Here is a 19,531-nt window from a genome sequence, read left to right as displayed (position 1 = left end):
CACTCCATAGATGAAATATATATTATATACATATTATATTTTTGTTAGTAAGATTCATGATTGGCTTAGACTTTTTAAATTCTAAGGTAACTCTAAATCCCTTTCCCCAAATGTCCCAACATCTTTTGATGTAAAATATGCTGCTAATTCTTCCATCTATATGTTATTAGTTAAAAGCAAGGCATAAACATGTCCATTAATAGTCAAAATGTACACAATTGCAATGCCTACACGATAAACAACCAACATTATATTATTTTGCCAAGTGGAAAATTTTGCTACAAATGTCTCAAATAAGTATATGTACACCATTGGTTTGGTACATGACATAACTACTATGGTTGATCATCTCAAATGGTCATGCCATACATACACTTCTTTTAGGTCAGTAAGGTTCAACACAAAGTACTAGACAATGTCATACATGCTGCATAATTTTACTGACCAAAAATAACTGATGCTTTGCTTTTTATCTCCTTGCGATTCCAAAGGTTCTAAAAACTCCAACTCTTTATTCTAAAGACTGCTCATAATAGACAACCACGTAATACATTGTTGTTCTGAATAGTTTCAATTCCCGACAATGTCATACATGCTGCATAATTTTACTGACCAAAAATAACTGATGCTTTGCTTTTTATCTCCTTGCTATTCCAAAGGTTCTAAAAACTCCAACTCTTTATTCTAAAGACTGCTCATAATAGACAACCACGTAATACATTGTTGTTCTGAATAGTTTCAATTCCCGACAATCTCATACATGCTGCATAATTTTACTGACCAAAAATAACTGATGCTTTGCTTTTTATCTCCTTGCTATTCCAAAGGTTCTAAAAACTCCAACTCTTTATTCTAAAGACTGCTCATAATAGACAACCACGTAATACATTGTTGTTCTGAATAGTTTCAATTCCCTGCTTATTCTATGAAAAATGTTTCCCACAGTGACTGGAGTCGTGCATCATCAAACCCTTTATAAACCCATCATATCCATGTCCAAAAACAATCCTGAGCTTATAAGAGAGTAAACCAGGCACCAATTTTACGTAGAAGAGTGGAAACACATACATATCAATACTCAACATTCGCAAACCATTTCATCTTAATAAATGACAAGGGTATCAATGAGATTAATAATAAATAGCAATTAATCTCGGCACAAAACGAACACCCCATATTATTCCTTTTGAAGTTCAATAAACCACACAAAGAGTTTGCTGTTCTGCCCATTATGGTTATTCTTAGAATCACAAATCGGGCTACTCAATATGTTTGCCATTCGTGAAATCCACATGTGCTCAAATAATTTCCACCTGGACATGAAAAGTAAATCAGAATTAAAACTGGCCTTTCTGCCCTCTAGCATAATTGTCACAATATACCCTTCTTCAATACACAAGCACCTGAACACAACCTAATGGTCATGTTTAACTTCAAAAAGCCCATCCGGACCTGCAAAACAAAGAATTCATATTTGAGTTACAGTTGTGTGGCTTAATGTGGACATTTTGGATGTTTACCACAGCACTATTATGCGTTAAAAATTACAAGAACAGCCCTGTGGTTGCAAATTTTCATGCCATCAAGAAGGGTATTCTATTCACTCACCCCATGGGAACTCTTTGTTACGGATGCGCAAATATGAATACTCCTGCAGAAAACAAACTTGATGAAGCAATTTTTCGAGAATATGGGATAGATTATAGGTCACAAGACATTTATTTTTCACAAAACATTTATTAGAAAAACATACTGGTTTTTCATGTTGTTCATGGTGCTCTTCTGTAGCAAAGGTATAAATGCCCAATGCAATGCAGGCAATATATCCTGCTGCAGTAATTTTCCGCCACTTGTATGTTTCCTCTAAAAGCATAAATACAAAGTTAACATCCAGACACATGACACAATAGAGCCCATTTGCATTACTAAGGTGAAAAATACAAATCATGCAATGAATAAAGACAGCAGCTCATCTTGCAAAGCAGCGATTACACTGTGCAGCAGTCCTTATACAGCTTCATACAGAGAATTAAACAAGATACACAATTAATGCCCAACAAAACCTTATCCATAGACTGAATGAATGCAATACCTTCCACTTGATTTTACAGAATGAACTAAGTTAATTTCTGATGTCTAAATATTTTTATGCAAAGATAATGGGAGATATATGAGGATCCTGCATCAGGCTACTTTTAAAATATCATTTACAAAGTTTTCAGACAAACTTTTATCTTCATCTACAGAATCACCTCTATCTTTAAGTTTATCACATATTCAAACTGAAAACCGATTATAACATAGACTAAATATTGAGCAACGTTTTCCACGTGATTTTACAGAGTGATAAGTTCATTTCTGATGTCTAAATATTTTTATACAAAGAGAACGGGAGATATATGAGGATTCTGCATCAGGCTACTTTTAAAATATCATTGACAAACTTTTGAGACAAACTTTTATCTTCATCTGCAGGATCACCTCTATCTTTGATTTTATCACAAATTCAAACTGAAAACCAATTATAGTATAGACTGAATATTGAGCAAAGTTTTCCATTTGATTTTACAGAGTGAACTAAGTTCATTTCTGATATCTAAATATCTTATACAAAGATAAAGGGAGATATATGGGGATCCTGCATCAGGCTACTTTTAAAATATCATTGACAGACTTTTCAAACAAACTTTTATCTTCATATGCAGGATCGCCTCAATCTTTAAGTTGATCACATACTCAAACTGAAAACCCATTATAGCATAACTATATATTGACCAAAGTTTTTTTATATCAATATGCTAAACCCAAATTATCCACCATGATGAACCATTCAATTTTGAACTTCTTGTCTAATAGAATAATAATGCAAAATAGATGAGGATGCTGCATCAGGCTGCTTTTAAAATATCACTAGAAATTATTTCAGGATTGTTTTTATCTTCATTTCAAAGTCTCAATGTAATGCTGAAACAATGTTTCTCTGTCGTAACCAAAAATGGCATGAACATCCATTCAATTTCAGACCAAACGAAACTAGGAGAATAAAATTAATCCCATTGAACTGATAAAGAGACCATACATTAATAAAATAAAAGAATTTGTGATTAAAACACTGTTGTGAGCACACATTACTGGTCCATAAAATAAAAAGAATGAGTGATTAAGTCTTAAAGACACAAATTTTCACTTCATCATATAATTCATGCATTCAGAAACGGGTCTAAGTTGTAAATATTTGAATACACAGTTTCAATTCTCTTCCAAAGAAGATTTGCATGATTACATTCCACACAGAAATGATGACATTAATAATACAGTAAAACTCTTTAACTAATTTTCCTTTATTCCCTTAGACAGGCCTCTTGCATTTCTCTTTTATCACATGTAACAAAACAAAAACAGGGATGAACTGACCGAGTAAGGATTTATAGACCATACAATTGCTAAAATAGGGGATTTTCGGGAAGTAAATTAAAAACTCGGGGGTATTTCAGAATTTTCCGAAGTATACTATTCCTTGCCAGAGAGGAGCTACGCATGCAGGAAAGGATCGGTTCTACACATATCACAGAAGAAAGACTTCATTACAGAAATTGTCCAGCATGTGATATAAGGAAGAGACGATAAGCACAAAGGGATTTCTTGTCAGATCAGATATGTTCTCTTTAACACAAACAAACTCCCATAAGCCCAAAGAAAGTTCCATGTCTTGTGAATCAATGCAGAAGTAAGTAATCTCTCTCTCTCTCTCTCTCTCTCTCTCTCTCTCTCTCTCTCTCTCTCTCTCTCTCTCTCTCTCTCTCTCTCTCTCTCTCTCTCTCTCTCTCTCTTGATACACACATGCAGATCCGACAAGCAGAATCAGAAAGTGGAGGGATGAGAATCCATACCGATGTTTTCATGGCGCGCCGCAGACGAAGCGGAGAAGGGTCGTGAGGAGGGCATGGTTCTGCAGAGAGCGGGAGAAGATCGAAGCCGTCTAACAGCCATGGCCATGGCCATCGTTGTCCTCGTCTGTCTGTCTGTCTGTGTGTTTACCCTGTGTAAATCAGGCCACCAAATTTGCCCTAATTGTTGACAGCTTTCTCTGTGCGTGTGAGTGTGTGTTATATTTGGGTGAATGAAAGGAATGCTACACCACTTCTTCTTCTTCTTCTTCTTCTTCTTCTTCTTTCACAAAAAGCCCGAGAATTATAAGTGTGGTGAGATGGTGGTGCAAACGAGCAGGTGGCTCGAATGGGCTTCAAATGGCTTCGGATAGTTTATGTCCATTACAAATTATGCGCCCAAAGCTAGGGTTTCAAAGCTTCATATGCTTTTGCCAGAGAGCTAGGGGTCCAAGGTTTAACTGACCAAACGAGAGTTCAATAATAATTGTGAATTCGAAGATGACCTAGAAGGTACCATGTTCCTTTGGAATCTTGACATTATGCACCCTTTCTCTTTACAAACAAAGATTGTTCCTCAATACATGTTTGGTTTTGATATCCGATTTGCATTGTTCAGGTGGATCACTTGCACGGTTCCTTCATCAGTCGTCCCATCTTGAAGCATTTTATTGGATTTTGAGCTTATTTTTTCTCCAATAGAATAGCTTATCAATTACGCATGGTCATATTTTTAACACCGTTGCAACCAATTTCATGTGATGGATGTGGTCAAAGAAAATTCCTAGATATGTTGAAAATGTGAACAAATCAAGCAAATTTATTGTTGAGAAAAGGGCTCAACTATGTGTATGTCATACAATCACCTAAATTTGGGAACCAAACAATGACTCCTACCACTTGAGATGAGACAAATGTTGAGCCGAAATCCAACATTATAGGGCATGAGTGCATTATAATGCCACATAAATGGCTATTTGCATACAACCTTGGCCAACTTTTGCAAAATTACACATATGGTGCTTATTGTGAATATGCACTTAATGGATTCGTTTAAGATTCAAGCATCAAGCAATCATCGTTGCCCAATGTTTCTAGAAGCCAACAAATAAGTACAAAACAGAATCTCTTTCTATCTACAGTAAATAAGTCTTTTCTGTTGGAACATCACTATTTCAGACCATCAAAAATACGAGGGAATATCTCACAAAACCTTTTACTTCGATCAGTTAAGCAGGAAAATTGATTTCAGTAGGCAGTGCCCAATTTTACCTTCGATAACAAGTTTAAAATATTTAATCCCCACACTCATAAAAATATGAAACAAAACAAAAGCTCAAAAATGAATGCCAAATGAATTTGTTTAGTGGGTGATTCAAGTGCCAGTTTCCAGTCAAAGACCTTACTCACTTCCATCTGCTATTATACAAATATCGAGAAAGAAAGTTAATGTACATATTATACTCTCATTCAGCACCAATACACTGAAATTGATGAAAATATCTTCATAATCTTATACACTTTCAAGTGCACAAGTCAAAGGCCAAGAGCTCGCACAACAAAATTGGAAGAATGTCCATGATTGCTATGACTGCAAGATGATGAATGTTGATGATAATGAGCTTTTGTACCATTCAAACTAACTGCATTCAAAGAAGAAGAAGAAGAAGATGGAAGATTTGATGGGCTTCTTGAGATTTGACCCATTTCTAGATTAACACCATTTTGCTGCGAGGATGAATTTTGCTGAGGCAGCACCATCACCTCTACGTCCTCCTGGTATCCTTTTATGAGGAAATCACTACAATTCTTGCGACAACCATGATCATAAGGGTTATGAAACCGGCCATTGGGAGCTTTCAGATAGCTATATTTCATGACATTTGTGAGCTCATTAGTGGTGATATTCCGTGCGGCCTACAAAGGAAAGAGAGGGGTGGGAACCCAAAACAAATGAGCAGTAAAAAAACCAGACAATCAGATTTCAAGGAGATAAACAGCTGAATCATAAGACTAAACACGAGCAAACGTTCAACTAATCTATACAACTGTTAAGTACCTGCATGATTTGCATCCCCGTCAAGGTTGCAACACCTGTAAACATGAGCACATCAACTATAAGAAAACCTAAAGCACTCGAATGCCGTGCACCAACAAAAGCAATCCATGCTCCTAGTGAGGTTGGTGCGGTAGGATCAGTCCATAATCCTGAAAAGTAATCAAGCAAAAACGAAAGAGAGCATTACATGAACTTGTGATTCTACTCCACTAAACAACCTTTCTAGTTATTCGCATTTTAACAATTTACTTTGCATGGCTATAAGGCCGCTAATGAGCATTGCAATGGTCTCTAAACAGAGGAAGACGATGAAGTCCCACTTATTTTTCTGCACTCACCAGCAAAGTGATCAAGATGTCACAAGAGTAATGGAACAAATAAACTCAAGTTGAAAATAACAAATGAATGCCTTCTACCTTGCCAACACAATTCGATATCCATGGGCAGTGATGATCAAATTGTTCCACGCATCTGTTACATGCTGAGCAGTGTTTGGAACGCAGGGGGCGTACTATCTACAAATTCCATAGCAGGATTAAAACCACTGATCATTGCATATCATCATCAAACATCAATTGTTAATATATTGCCAATGACCTTGCATGTTGGGCAAAGTTGTGACCACTGTCCTGCCCAAAGAGCTGGATTGCTGAATTCACTCTTCAATAATGGTTTCTGCAATAGCTCAACAAACAAAAAATGAGCTCAACATGGTGAGCTCATGCAGAGACAAACATAGAAACGGAAAAAGATAGCACTCTAAATCAGTAAACCAATGTCATGTAGACAATGAAAAAAGTGATTAGTTCATATTGAAGTATGCATAATATGCACATGCATCTCTTCATTTCAATCATCAAGGTGGGTAACATCTTAGGATGATCAATTCTGGAAACGGATTACTTTTCAGAATACCATACATTGTCTTCATCATTACTATTCTAGCTCACCTTGATGATTGAAATCAAGAGATACATGTGCATATTCTAGCTAATAGGTTAGAATACCATACATTGTATTCATCATTACTATTCTAGCTCACCTTGTCTTCAGACCAGTGAGAACTATCATTACTATTTCTTAAGGGGAATTAGATTTTATCTTCATCAAGGCTGTGCTTCTTCCCCGTGTATTATTGCAGCTTCATAACGAATTACACACATTATGCTAAATGAAAATCAATGCAGGAAGATTTGTTCTACATTCTCAGGGAAGTTTAGAGTACGTTGGCTTTTACCAGTGTTACCACAAGAGTTCAATGACCACAAGGCCTTTACCAGTTCAATTCCTAGAATTGCATATCGGCCCAGTATAATTCAGATGAAAACTACATCTTTAGGAGGACAATACTAGCTATATTTATCGTGTGAATTCACAGAGAGGGATTCGATTGAGCATCACAAAATCAGATATTCTTAAATGTACTTCTACATTCAATACAGAAAGGAGATACATGTGCAATTCAGTAGCTCTGTACCCAAAGTGTTAACTCCCTTATCCTATCAAAGTCTCCAGATAAAGTCCACCACTGGATCTTTCATGCTGAATTGCCGGTTAGATCAGATGAGCTATTAGCTATTAGCTATCACGTTTTAGTTATGTGACACAAGGACAACTAGAACATTCACAGGCCAATTTCGGCCTCTGGTAGACATTATAATATCTTTCTTTCTCACCTCTCCCTCTTGCCTTCCTTCTCGTAGTTCATTAGATCTTTTACAGTCATTGACATCAAATGACATTTCATTCTCGTTGTTCATACATATTTAAATAATAATGGGTAAAGACACACCATTTTTTGTTATTCATGCATTTTCGACAAAAATCATTAAATGAAAATAATAATGGAAAAAGACACTTACATCATCTTTTTCATCTTGTGAATGAAACTCGAATGCCTTAATATAACCCGGATCTTTACTACAAGAACACAAATTTTCCATAAGAAAAAATCTTCAAGACAATATTCTGTTCAGTCAAATGAAATCTATTTATTCTATGATCATGCAAGCTCATGATTTATACAAATATTGACAAGGACATATCCTCGTAATGAAGAGAAAATATATTCATCTATCATAATATCTCTGCTTCTCATCCTCCTTAATTTATCAGCATATGTATGTGTGTGTGTGTGTGTGTGTGTGTGTGTGTGTATACATATATATTGACGAGAAGTAAGCAGACTTGAAGGTAAAATATCTACAGACTGACCAAAGTGAAATTCTCTCACATGAGTTTGTCCAAACAAGAGATTATATCTTAAAACATTGTCTCATCTTTGAGAACAGCAAACCAAGTTATTTTGAGTATATGGAAAAATTTCGCTTCTAGGAATACCTTCAATCCAAGTTCCAGTGCAAACGTTTTTGCACAATATCCATTGGCCAGAAACATCATAATTCATGGAAGAGCTTCATTACTTTAGTAGCGATTGAGATTCAACATTTGTTCAGTTGTACAATAGTTCATAACTCCTATGATCCAGGTATGATTCTTGCAAATGCATATTTCTGTAAGTTTCGCCTCCCTCTAATGTCTATGCTTCATTTAGGTTATTAGATTTTCAAATATTCCTTTCCAGAAGAATGGTTCAACAAAGGTGTTCGATGGGCATAAGAACAATGTACCATATCGTGTGTTGGGGAAAGAACTCTCCTTTTTATATTTTTTGATCCTTCCATGTGAAAGCTCCCTTCGATAGCTTTCTAGACACATCTTTACTATATTTTTGGCCCCAATTTGGGGGGTTATAGGCATTTACATTATCTTTAAAACTTTTGGTCATTGGCCATGTGTGAACATGCCCAAATGACCTAAAAGTTACTTATCAATAAGAATTGGTCCCAAACCTCTCATGATGAGATAGGAACTTTCGTGGCTACGGTTTCCTCTCCATTTTCTGCACAGTTTTCTCTCCTCACACAGCAGCCCACTCCCTTGGTGTTTTGAATCTGACCACACTATCATCATTTCTCTTTCAATTGTGGACCTTCAACTAGTTATTTTTACGCAACAAGGCTACACTTTAACATTTTAGACCATCAATTTGTGCTTTGGAGACAACTTGCAAACTAATCTTACAAAGACAGCGACAAAATCTGAAGAGTTCAACCTATTGCAGATGCCATCTCTTTCAGTTCAAACTTCACTTGGCTTGATTACAATGCTGAGATTTACATTATTTACTTAGTGAAATTGCTAGTATTTATTGCCTTCAATAGTATAAGCCCTCTAAATGCCACATTTGTACTATTTAAACATTCATTTGTAGATTAAAAATAGCTAGCATATCATATACCCACTTTCTGTAGAGGTAGTAACATAAATGACCACATTTCACTAAATGAAGCAATAGCTGGGCATATCATTTATCCTAAGGATGCAACACAAACTGTTGATATTGATAATGCATCCTTTGATGCAATATATTTGTTTACATCTAGAAATGAATGCTAGTTTTACCTGGTACATCTGTATAGTAGAAACAACCCACTTGTCGCAAGGAAAACTGAAAACCATGCCCAAAAGCCAATAACAGCTGGTATTGTCAGGAATCTTGATGCTGAACACATAAGCAGAATCAGCCAACGCAGTAGAATACATTCATCTTACCATTTTTGTTCTCAAGTCACACAAGGACTGTAAACTCACATATGATAACAGAATTGATATAGGTTACAAGTAATCCAATGATTAAGGCCCACAATATCGGAACAAGTCCCAACTTCGTTAATTTCATTATCCCACTCTTTGCATCTTCTCGATTATTGAAAACCCTCCTAGCATTTGACTGCGTAAGGAAAGGGAAGAATGTCAACCAAACTGCTCATACTAAAGAATAACATCTTGTGATCATAACTTGTTCATCATGCTTACAAGGAAAAGGGCCACATGACGATGGCCTTTTTCAGAGGCAGCTTGAGCTGGTGTACACCCAGTATGATCAACAGCCAATAGATCTTCTTTTGTGCCTCCTTGTACAAGAACGGTGCATGCTTCTAGATTCCCTCTAATAGCTGCCCAGTGCAGAGGAGTGCAACCTATTCTTCGGTATATACAACATCCAATTCACTATATTATCCTCTCTCTCTCTCTCTCTCTCTCTCTCTCTCTCTCTCTCTCTCTCTCTCTCTCTCTCTCTCTCTCTCTCTCTCTCTCTCTCTCTCTCTCTCTCTCTCTCTCTTTCTTCTCTCAGCAAATGAAATTCAATAAAAAAATGGCCATTTACCTTCTTTATCTTGTCGACTCCGATATGCGTCCATGAAGAGTAGCAGTCTCACAGAATCAGAGAAGCCTTTGTATGCTGCCCTATAATTTTATTATATTTAGTCAGTTCCATTATCATGAAACATATAGAGAAGTTAGAAGCTGATTAAAAGCTGAAGGTCCACCATTGTGAACAAAGGGCTACCAATGAAGAGGACTTCTGCCATCATTGTCAACAGCATCAATCTCACAACCCCATCTAATGGCTATATGGTATACAAAAGCTGTTTGTCCATACTGAGCTGCAACATGTATTGCCTGAAAAAGGACAAAATAATGTGAGTAACACCATTCATAAGCATCAGTACATAAAATACTTAGACCACATGCAATTATGATTAAGAATACATGGAGACCCAGCAAAGTAGGTCTTCTAGGTCTTCTGATACTTCCTTCTTATTCAAGATTTGAAGAAAAATTCTTAATCTTTCCTGTAGTACAGAATCATTCCCTTCTTAACACAATACAATCCTGAAGCACAGAAACTTATCACTGCTTCAAAAAACTTGGATTATTTGCAGAATATCGAACGAATATTTACATTAACATCTACTAGAGGAAAAAAATGTATATGTTCTATTCACAGATAAGGAGTTTTTTTAACTGCCTTACATGCTTATGGTAAACTATATTATATACAGGAATTTCACTATTTATCATAAAACAAAATGGCATTCCATCATTCCTACCCGATATCCATGTGAATCTGCACATTCAATCTGTGCCCCATTCTGCAACAGAAGTTCTGCTACCTGAATTGAGCCCCGAACTGCTGCCCAATGTAGAGCTGTCTGGCCACTATGATCACATGCATGTACATCCCCTCCATGCTGAAACCCAGTGAAGAAGATTAGATGAAATTGATAAAGAAAATGAAGATCACGAGGATTGGCATGTATTTCACATGCCTTCAGTGAGTAAAGACATAAAAATGGCACCCATATAACAAAAGACCAAGGTCTATGCATTATTAAAAATTGTATCTCCTAATGAAGAGATTATTAGAATTCATAAGAATTTTCAATGATATTAACGATGATTCTACAATATACCTTTCCATGCTGATTGGGCCTATCTCTAGACTCCTTAATCACAATTGAAAGCATAGTTAAGTGTATACTTGTAAACAGATTCAGTCATTGGGCCAACATTAAATGTGTAGTTACCTTGGAACCATGCATGGACAATATCCATCCATCAACAATGTTCATGACCAGATTACAATTGACCAAAGAAAGCCAACCAATATTGAATAATCTATCTCTAGCCATTACTGATTCGTGTTATGTGCTCATTGGCCTATTTCAAGCATTCATTTGACTACTATTCGCATGCAATCAACCAGAGAAAGCCAGCCAATGCCAAATCATCCATCTCTAACCATTATGTGATTCGTGTTGAGTGCTAATTGGGCTATTTCTAGCCTTGATTTTACTCCTACTTGTATATTAAAATTAAAAATGTTGATCGGGCTAACATTAGCCTCAATTTGATTCCTAATCACACATTAAATGCCAAACACTGATTGGCATAACCCTGACCTTGTTTTGAGCCATAAATTCACATTCACTGTGTAGTCACACATAAGCTCGAAACAAGGGACACTCGTAACAAGGTTCATAGATGACAAGATAGCAATATACATACATACATATTTATACCTTCTTACACATATACATACGTACATATACATAAATATACATCCATGAAATGAAAAGGATGAGATAGGGAGAGAGAGAGAGAAAGATAAGTACCTCAATAATGTATTGAGCCGTAGCGACGCGGTTATTTAGCGCACTCCATTGCAGAGCTGAGTAGCCACAATTGTCGGGCTGAGAAACAGGGCAGCCTTCCTCCACCAATCGATGGAGTTTCTCCAGATCACCAAAGGCAGCTGCTGTGTATACATCGTCCCGAGCTCTTCCAGCATCCTCATCTCCCTCCTCCTCCTCGATGTTCTCCTCCTTCTCAGGGACGGCCTCGATCTCTGATACAGACGTCGACGCCATCGCCAGCGCTTTCATTTCTTCGAAGTCAAAAAGAGGCAAGCAAAGCACATCGCGCACTCCCTCAGAACTGGCCCCTGTATTTTCGTTATTTCCCGAAATGCCCCTTGTATTTTCTCTATTTCCCGAAATGCCCCTTGTATTTTTTCTATCTTCCAAAATATGGCTACACGTGGGATCACGCACAGTTCGGATAATTAAGCTTGATATCTCCAACACTATCAAAACCCCAAAGCCCAAGTTTTCATACCAAAATTAAACCTTTTAAGGAATCATTCACATTCAAGATAGTTTCAATAATACTCCTGTAATATTAATAGGTGATAATACCAGAGGGTTTCATATTACAAATATTCATAAAAATGGATGAAAACTTACTAGATTTGACTTATTGCCAAGACTCTACTCTCCAATAACAAAAAATATTGGATATACTAGTAGGAACGAGAAACTAGAGATTTGGCTTATAGCCAAGACTCTATCTTCGCCAATAATAAAAAATAGTGGATGTACTAGTAGGATCAAGAGACTACAAATTGTCCATGAAGGCATCTCAAAGCAATTGACCAAGATTTAACATGGCGGTCTAACTATCAAACATGGCTACACAACAACATGCCTATCATCATCCCATCATTGGGGAGCATCTCAGTGCTGCCAAACAATTTTGGTACGACATCAGTCTCGTAACCCTCATACTTATTGTCTATAATAATGAGACTCGTTGAACCTTCATTTTAGTTTCTCAACTTTGCTCATGAATGGTAGAATGGATGAGATAGTTTCATATCCTTGACATCCAAGACTCCAAATACAATCATAGTGTCGAGAACCATTTACAGACATATGGTAGTAAAATTGTGTAGGCGAAGGACAAAGTCACGACACCTGTACACAAAACACGGGGGGAATCCTTCTTCAATCACCTCTTGAATCACTCTTTATACCACATGTATGCCAACAAAGGCCTCTGACATCTTATGGACAACCACTCACCTCCCCAAAAAATCCATTGTTTCTCTACCCCTCCTCCAACTATAGAACACCACACAAAACCATCATCCCATCATTAGACTCTCGTCTATAGTAACAATATTCATTTCCCACGTTTTCGTTTCTCAATCTACCATTGTTTTTTGATGAGATCACGAAAGATATTATGTGGAGAACATCCAAAACTCTATCCCCTCCTCTGGCTACACAGAACACCACACGAATCCATCATCACATCATTAGAATCTCGACTATAGTAACAAGATTCATTTCTTGCGTTTTAATTTCTCAATCTACCATTGTTTTCCAATGAGATCATGACAAATATTAGGTGGAGAACATCCAAAACTCTATCCCCTCCTCTGGCTAAAGAACATCACACAAAACCATTATCCCATCATTAGAATCCCGTCTATAGTAACAAGATTCGTTTCCCCCGACGAGATCACTATGTTGAGAACATCCAAAACTCTTCTATATAAGAATAATGTCAAGAATCATTAGAGACATATGTAGTGGCCACTAGCCAGTAAAACCTTGGCTTGAGAAGGCAAATGAAGTAAAACCAATCTCAAACATATGCATATAAATCATTTCATATCCTCAAAGAAGAAGAAGAAGATGGGATCCTGCCCATTCCAATAAGAAAGAAGAGGCCCTGAATCACACGAATCACACACCCACACACAAAGTCGCCCACAAATGGCGATGGAGCACTCCTGAGTACCCAAGCTATATCTCTACCCATCTATATGTGCCCTCGCATTTGTGGGTCATACCAAATTTGACCCATTTGCTCTTCCATGGCTAATACATTGCAGACAGGGGTTCTTCTTCATCCATGTCGACCTCAGAGCAAACATTACCTTCATCATCATCAACAGCAGCATCATTGTCATTCTTCTTTTTCCCCATTACCTTTTACTGTAAAAAGAAATATTTACATCAGGGGCTCATCTAGCGGCTTCTCCCATGGTCCCTACAATTCTTCGGGTATGCAAATTGTTTTGCTTATTTCTTATGATGCGATATTCGGTTTCCTTTCCATTAACTTCTGCATGTACAGTTTATTTTCTTTCAGTTTTTAACTGTTAATAGTATGCTTTGAGATAGGAATATAAAGTTGTTTATTAACATACGTTCTCTATAGTATTTCAACATGTTTTCCATCGCTATTTGCATGTACGATGATAAGAAAAGAGAGTTTTTTATTGGTTATACAGTCTATGTCATCGTATTTGATATTTGTTTGTGTTTTCAATTACCTTTTGCATGCATTGAATTGCTGTTTCTCATATTTTTTGTTGCCTTCCTAATGTGCAACGAGATAAGAATTAAGTAAACATTGACATGCTATATGTTCAAACATCTTGCTCTTGTTTTCCATTGTTTCTTCCATGTATGTGAATTACCATTCATTCTTTTCTAGTCACTAAATGTGGTATAAATATGTTGGGTATATATTAACAGAATGTATTTTATGCATCCACATACCTTTCATGTCTCATGTTTGATGTTGTTTCATTTTACCTTGCCTGTATAGAGATGACCACTGCCATTTTCTTTATCTGCCACTAATCATGTGTGCTGAGACAATATTGGCATTATGTATGCCACTTCTTCTAACAGGTACCTTATCATATTCCACTGTGACACATGCATCCTCAAAGGAAAATGGATCTCCGGATGATGTCACCGAGGAAAGATTGGAAAAGGTGTCAAAATATGAATATGATCTTAAAGATCGAATATTGTCGGGCGAGTTCACAGTTGGTGGCCCAAAGTAACATGCTTCTTTTCTGGATAAGTGTTTGTCCTATATCAGTTGTGACTCAAATAATTAGAGAATTCGAAATGCAGGGGAAATCTTGGGAAATTACGTGAATTCTTGCAAACCTTTGGGCAACCGGGGCGTATGCTTGTGCAGTTTCTTGAAAAAATTGAGAAAAATTATCTTCTTGAGAAGGCAAAGAGGATTCCAGAAGCACAAGGCAATGTGCGAGCTATCGCAGGAGAACCTTTCTTTTTACCTTTGTTTGATCTCTATTTGACCTATGGTGGCATCTTCAGGCTAACATTTGGACCAAAGGTAAATTGCTTCCTTTTCTAAAGAGAAGTAATAGAAGTTCCACAGAAGATTATCTCTGAATTTTGTGCAGTTGTGTGCTATACCAATGCAAATGTGTATGCTCTTGTCCACAGTCGTTTCTAATTGTTTCCGATCCTGTGATGGCAAAGCGGCTTTTGAGAGACAATACGAAGGCTTATTCTAAGGTAAGAAGCACAACAAATAGATGCCATTATTTTTATGCTGTTGTTCTTAGTTGATTCTTTAAAAAGCTATGGGTTGCTAACAGGTTCTTTTTAGAGCTTCATTTAACAGGGCATCCTTGCAGAGGTATTGGATTTTGTAATGGGAAAAGGGCTGATACCAGCAGAGGAGGAAATATGGCGTGTTCGAAGACGTATAATTGTCCCTGCTTTACATAAAAAGGTGCTTGTTTTCTTTCTTTATGTTAAAGGGGAGGGTATTCGACTATGATACCTAAACATGTTTGTTAAGATACATCCTGTGATCTGCTTTGAAATTTGAGAGTTTTTCATGCCAGTTGATGAGTAGAAATGTATGATGACAAGTACTGTGATATTTCAAAAACTGCAGTATGTTGCAGAGATGGTTGGATTATTTGGCAGAGCAGCCATGAACCTTTGTGAGAAGCTTGACTCTGCTGCTAGCAATGGTGAAAATGTAGAGATGGAATCAATGTTTTCTCGCTTGACTCTAGACATAATTGGAAAAGCAGTTTTCAACTATGATTTTGATTCATTATCTCATGATACAGGTATTGTAGAGGTGAGTATCTGGGTGCTGTATTTGTTTCTATTCCTATTTCCCTGGTGGCCTGCCTTAAATGTACTTCTAAATTTGGCCACCCACCTTTTCCAGGCAGTTTATGTGGTTTTACGGGAGGCAGAAGAACGGAGTGTATCAGTTATACCATATTGGAAAATACCTATTATCAAAGACATTTATCCAAGGCAGCAGGAAGTGGCAATTTCTCTTAATCTGATCAATAAGACATTGGATGATCTCATAGCTATCTGTAAGGTACTGTTCAAGATGTTATTACAAGAGTGAATTGTTATTGTCTGAAAAGTAAACCACATTTTTCCAATATACTGACTTTTAAATCTAAATCTGGGTCAAGAGCCGAAATGTATCTAGGTTAAGTTAACTTTGATATCAGGAAAACCTGGTATACCCTTGGTATTATAAGTTTTTGTATATTATCATTTTTTTTTTGTCATTCTCATAAGTTTCTTTTTATCATGAACATCCCATCTGTCTTCAGCTCTTATGATATACTTCAATTGCAGAAAATGATTGATGAGGAAAATGTGAACTTCAGTGAAGAGTACATGAATGAGAGGGACCCAAGTATCTTGCATTTTCTTTTAGCTTCTGGGGATGATGTGAGTTGGTGACGTATCTCAAACTTACAAAGTCAACATCATGGTTTTTTTGTTTGTTTTTCCATATATAATTTTATGTGCACTTTGATGGTGAAGGTAACAAGTAAACAACTTCGCGATGATCTAATGACACTTCTTATTGCTGGCCACGAGACCTCAGCGGCAGTTCTGACATGGGCTTTCTATCTATTGGCAAAGGTAGGAGAGCCAAGCGAGTTTTCACTAACTCTTTGTTAACATTTTGCCAATTTAATAACACTTGATCCTTAATTGCTAGCGTAATAACGTTGATTCTTTCGTATGTGTTATTTCTATAGAATCCTACTATCATGGTGAAAGTTCAACAAGAGGTATGCCAAAATTTCTAGTGAGGGTTCCTGAAACCTTAGGAGGTTATTGAATCTCGTCAAAATGGGTGATTGAATGATTCATTTGAATGGCGTGTTTGTGAAGGTTGATGATGTGCTTGGGGACAGAATGCCAGGGATTGAGGATATGAAAAATCTCAAGTACACAACACGTGTCATTAATGAGGTAGTACTGTTAACTTATAAGGATCTATATGGAGCTTATGTATTGATCTCAAAGGAAACAAAAATCCTGATCTTGCAGACGTTAAGACTTTATCCGCAACCTCCAGTCTTAATCAGACGCTCCCTTGAAAACGATGTTCTTGGAGAATATGAAATATCCAAGTAAGCATCTTATTCTGTTTCTTTATTCAAACTTTCAGTTAAGTTACATTCATGATTTCTTTTTCACGGAAAATATATATATATTATATATCAGAGGTGAGGATATATTTATTTCATTGTGGAATCTTCACCGATCTCCAAGCTTATGGGAGGATGCTGAAGAATTTAAGCCGGAAAGATGGCCACTTGATAGTCCTGATCCAAATGAAGTGACAGAAAACTTCAAGTAAGTTTTACATATTTCTCATCATTCTCAATATTTGAGTTGTGAATTTTCGAAAATTTAAAGCCATTTTTCTAGAAGTGTCTAAACAGAATGTTGGACTAAAAAACAGTGAATCCTTTTTAAAATTACTTTAAGATCCATTATTGCTTCAGACTTTAGTTTTAAATGAACAAGTATAAAAACATGATCCAAAAAAAAAGAATGGGCTTAAAGTTAAACCTAAGGTTACCATCAGAATACACTTGAATCCACAACCTTAATTGCTATACAATTATAAGTTTCTTGTGGACATGCATGCGAACTCCACCTATCCACAATTTATATCTATCATGTTTTAGTAGTTCAATACTGATCATAGTTTCGCAAGAGCCAACTATAACGTATCCATCCATTTTTTATGTTTGCTTGGATCCCTAGATACTTACCATTTGGGGGAGGAGCTCGAAAATGTATTGGAGATATGTTTGCTACCTTTGAGGTAATAATATGCAAAATTTCTAGAAGATTTTAAATGCGTTAAAAAAGATCAATATATCAAAATACTAACGCTAATGTGATATTATTAATTGCACGGTGCTCTATGAGTGCCATTCAGAATATTTCATCTATAGCCATTCTTGTCCGGCGGTTCGACTTTAAATTAACAGCAGGAGCACCACCGGTAAGGGATTAACAAAAAGAAAAGAAAAATGTGAGAATGGTCACATTCTTAGTACATTAATACAATTAAATAGAACTAATAAATGTCTAATTCTAATCAAGGATGTGGATGTGTTAGTATGTTAATGAGATTTTTGCATTGTGTCCAACTGGAAGTCTAATAACTATACAATGGCAATTTATTTTCTTTGGTTAATAATTCAAGATATTGCCTTTGCACTTTTGATTGGGATAGAAGTCTTAATAGTAGATTAGGCATGAATCCGTGGGATATTGAATGAAAGATCTGGCTTGGAGTTCAAGTAAAAATCATCATTTGCACATTAATGTGATCGTCAATTGAGTTGAAAATAGAAGTCTAATATATATAATGACCATATTCTTTAGTACATTACAATGAGGTCTTAGATTGAAGTTTAATAATAACGATATAATGAGCATGGTGTGGCAGGTGGGCATGACAACAGGTGCCACAATACACACGACAGCCGGCTTGAATATGACAGTAACACGAAGGTCAACAATTCCTTCTGCTGCGTCAGGTGAACCAATATTAAGTACTGTTTACTGAGGAAATATAACTTGACAACACGAGGACAAGATAGGAATCCATAGAAAAAGCCTATTTAAACCAATTCAAGGTTTGATAATATGTTTAGGCTTTGCATGGTTCATGGTCGTTATTGAGAACAAGCTAAAAGAATGTTGTATATAATCAATCCAGGGATCAATTGATTCCATACATTGGCAAGCCTTGCATCAGTAGAAATACTTTCAAAAGTTTCAGTGAAATAATTGATTTAAACCAGCCATTAATTTCCTAGCGGGAATCATTAAACTTTTAATGGGTTCATAATCAATCGATTATGCTTCTTTATTCAACATCCTTTCTAGTTATGCGGATGATGACATGTGAATTTGGTGACGTGTTTGTTCTGATTCTTAGAGGTGCATTTGACACCATATTTCTATTGCTAAATAATATTCTTTTTTTGTTTCATCTTTCTTGTTACTTTCATCAAGTTTAACCTCAATAAAGGCAGGCACTGGCACTCAATGGGCAATTTAAAAAAAGGTTGCACCTTGCGGGGACTTGGGGAGTACAAAATTCTGTTGTAAACAGTTTTTGTCAAAACGAGGTGTGACAAATGATCAATGCATGCCACTTCTTTTCCAGGTCAATGTGTCGTGTATTGTATCTCATAATGTGTTGTACTATGTTTAGACGCTACGCTCATTTAGGTGAAAGAAAGACATGGTAG

At 36.4% G+C, this 19,531-nt stretch overlaps 3 protein-coding genes across 5 annotated transcripts; 1 reads left to right on the top strand and 2 right to left on the bottom strand.

The window, feature by feature from the left end:
• Positions 1 to 1,153: 1,153 nt before the first annotated feature.
• On the bottom strand, positions 1,154 to 4,166 carry LOC147865923 (cytochrome c oxidase-like protein). Of its 3 annotated transcripts, none has more exons than XM_087316257.1 (5): positions 3,891 to 4,166; positions 1,754 to 1,863; positions 1,609 to 1,651; positions 1,383 to 1,452; positions 1,154 to 1,313 (listed from the first exon to the last, which is right to left on the bottom strand). In XM_087316257.1, exons 1-5 carry the CDS (start codon positions 3,900 to 3,902, stop codon positions 1,264 to 1,266), a joined length of 285 nt encoding a protein of 94 aa, XP_087172383.1. In that variant the 5' UTR covers positions 3,903 to 4,166; the 3' UTR covers positions 1,154 to 1,263. The 3 variants fall into 3 exon arrangements, with proteins under 3 accessions (XP_087172383.1, XP_087172384.1, XP_087172382.1); XM_087316258.1 differs by having other exon boundaries at positions 1,404 to 1,452; positions 3,891 to 4,164; XM_087316256.1 differs by having other exon boundaries at positions 1,154 to 1,452; positions 3,891 to 4,156.
• Positions 4,167 to 5,223: 1,057 nt separating this feature from the next.
• LOC147865922 (protein S-acyltransferase 24-like) lies at positions 5,224 to 12,270 on the bottom strand. Its single transcript, XM_087316255.1, has 13 exons — positions 11,970 to 12,270; positions 10,905 to 11,045; positions 10,361 to 10,473; positions 10,178 to 10,257; positions 9,826 to 9,989; positions 9,601 to 9,739; positions 9,412 to 9,511; positions 7,809 to 7,866; positions 6,544 to 6,621; positions 6,363 to 6,461; positions 6,196 to 6,274; positions 5,947 to 6,095; positions 5,224 to 5,804 (listed from the first exon to the last, which is right to left on the bottom strand). Exons 1-13 carry the CDS (start codon positions 12,237 to 12,239, stop codon positions 5,424 to 5,426), a joined length of 1,851 nt encoding a protein of 616 aa, XP_087172381.1. The 5' UTR covers positions 12,240 to 12,270; the 3' UTR covers positions 5,224 to 5,423.
• A 1,581-nt stretch (positions 12,271 to 13,851) lies between these two features.
• On the top strand, positions 13,852 to 19,262 carry CYP97A3 (cytochrome P450, family 97, subfamily A, polypeptide 3). Its single transcript, XM_087316254.1, has 16 exons — positions 13,852 to 14,207; positions 14,844 to 14,997; positions 15,075 to 15,303; positions 15,417 to 15,488; positions 15,598 to 15,708; positions 15,877 to 16,068; positions 16,162 to 16,323; positions 16,593 to 16,688; positions 16,785 to 16,886; positions 17,006 to 17,038; positions 17,142 to 17,222; positions 17,301 to 17,383; positions 17,478 to 17,609; positions 18,027 to 18,087; positions 18,205 to 18,270; positions 18,721 to 19,262. The coding sequence occupies exons 1-16, from the start codon at positions 14,018 to 14,020 to the stop codon at positions 18,838 to 18,840; spliced, it is 1,884 nt and encodes a 627-aa protein (XP_087172380.1). The 5' UTR covers positions 13,852 to 14,017; the 3' UTR covers positions 18,841 to 19,262.
• Positions 19,263 to 19,531: the final 269 nt, after the last annotated feature.

Source organism: Azolla caroliniana, unplaced genomic scaffold (assembly GCF_043228905.1).
Source record: "Azolla caroliniana isolate FFs.n. ecotype wild unplaced genomic scaffold, voAzoCaro1.0.p SCAF_3, whole genome shotgun sequence".
Taxonomy (NCBI): Eukaryota; Viridiplantae; Streptophyta; class Polypodiopsida; order Salviniales; family Salviniaceae; genus Azolla; species Azolla caroliniana.
Note: the sequence above shows the minus strand (reverse complement) of the source record. Positions and strands in the feature narration are given on the sequence as shown.

Coding starts and splice junctions, on each gene's coding strand:
- CYP97A3 (XM_087316254.1), top strand. CDS start 14,018: ATGGCTAATACATTGCAGACAGGGGTTCTTCTTCATCCATGTCGACCT. Junction 15,304..15,416: donor GGCTAACATTTGGACCAAAG/GTAAATTGCTTC, acceptor TCTTGTCCACAG/TCGTTTCTAATTGTTTCCGA. Junction 17,223..17,300: donor CAACACGTGTCATTAATGAG/GTAGTACTGTTA, acceptor CTGATCTTGCAG/ACGTTAAGACTTTATCCGCA.
- LOC147865923 (XM_087316256.1), bottom strand. CDS start 4,002: ATGGCCATGGCCATGGCTGTTAGACGGCTTCGATCTTCTCCCGCTCTC. Junction 1,864..3,890: donor GGCGCGCCATGAAAACATCG/GTATGGATTCTC, acceptor TTATGCTTTTAG/AGGAAACATACAAGTGGCGG. Junction 1,652..1,753: donor ATGAACAACATGAAAAACCA/GTATGTTTTTCT, acceptor TGTTTTCTGCAG/GAGTATTCATATTTGCGCAT.
- LOC147865922 (XM_087316255.1), bottom strand. CDS start 12,239: ATGAAAGCGCTGGCGATGGCGTCGACGTCTGTATCAGAGATCGAGGCC. Junction 9,740..9,825: donor GTCATGTGGCCCTTTTCCTT/GTAAGCATGATG, acceptor TTCCTTACGCAG/TCAAATGCTAGGAGGGTTTT. Junction 6,622..7,808: donor CACAAGATGAAAAAGATGAT/GTAAGTGTCTTT, acceptor GAGCTATTGCAG/AAACCATTATTGAAGAGTGA.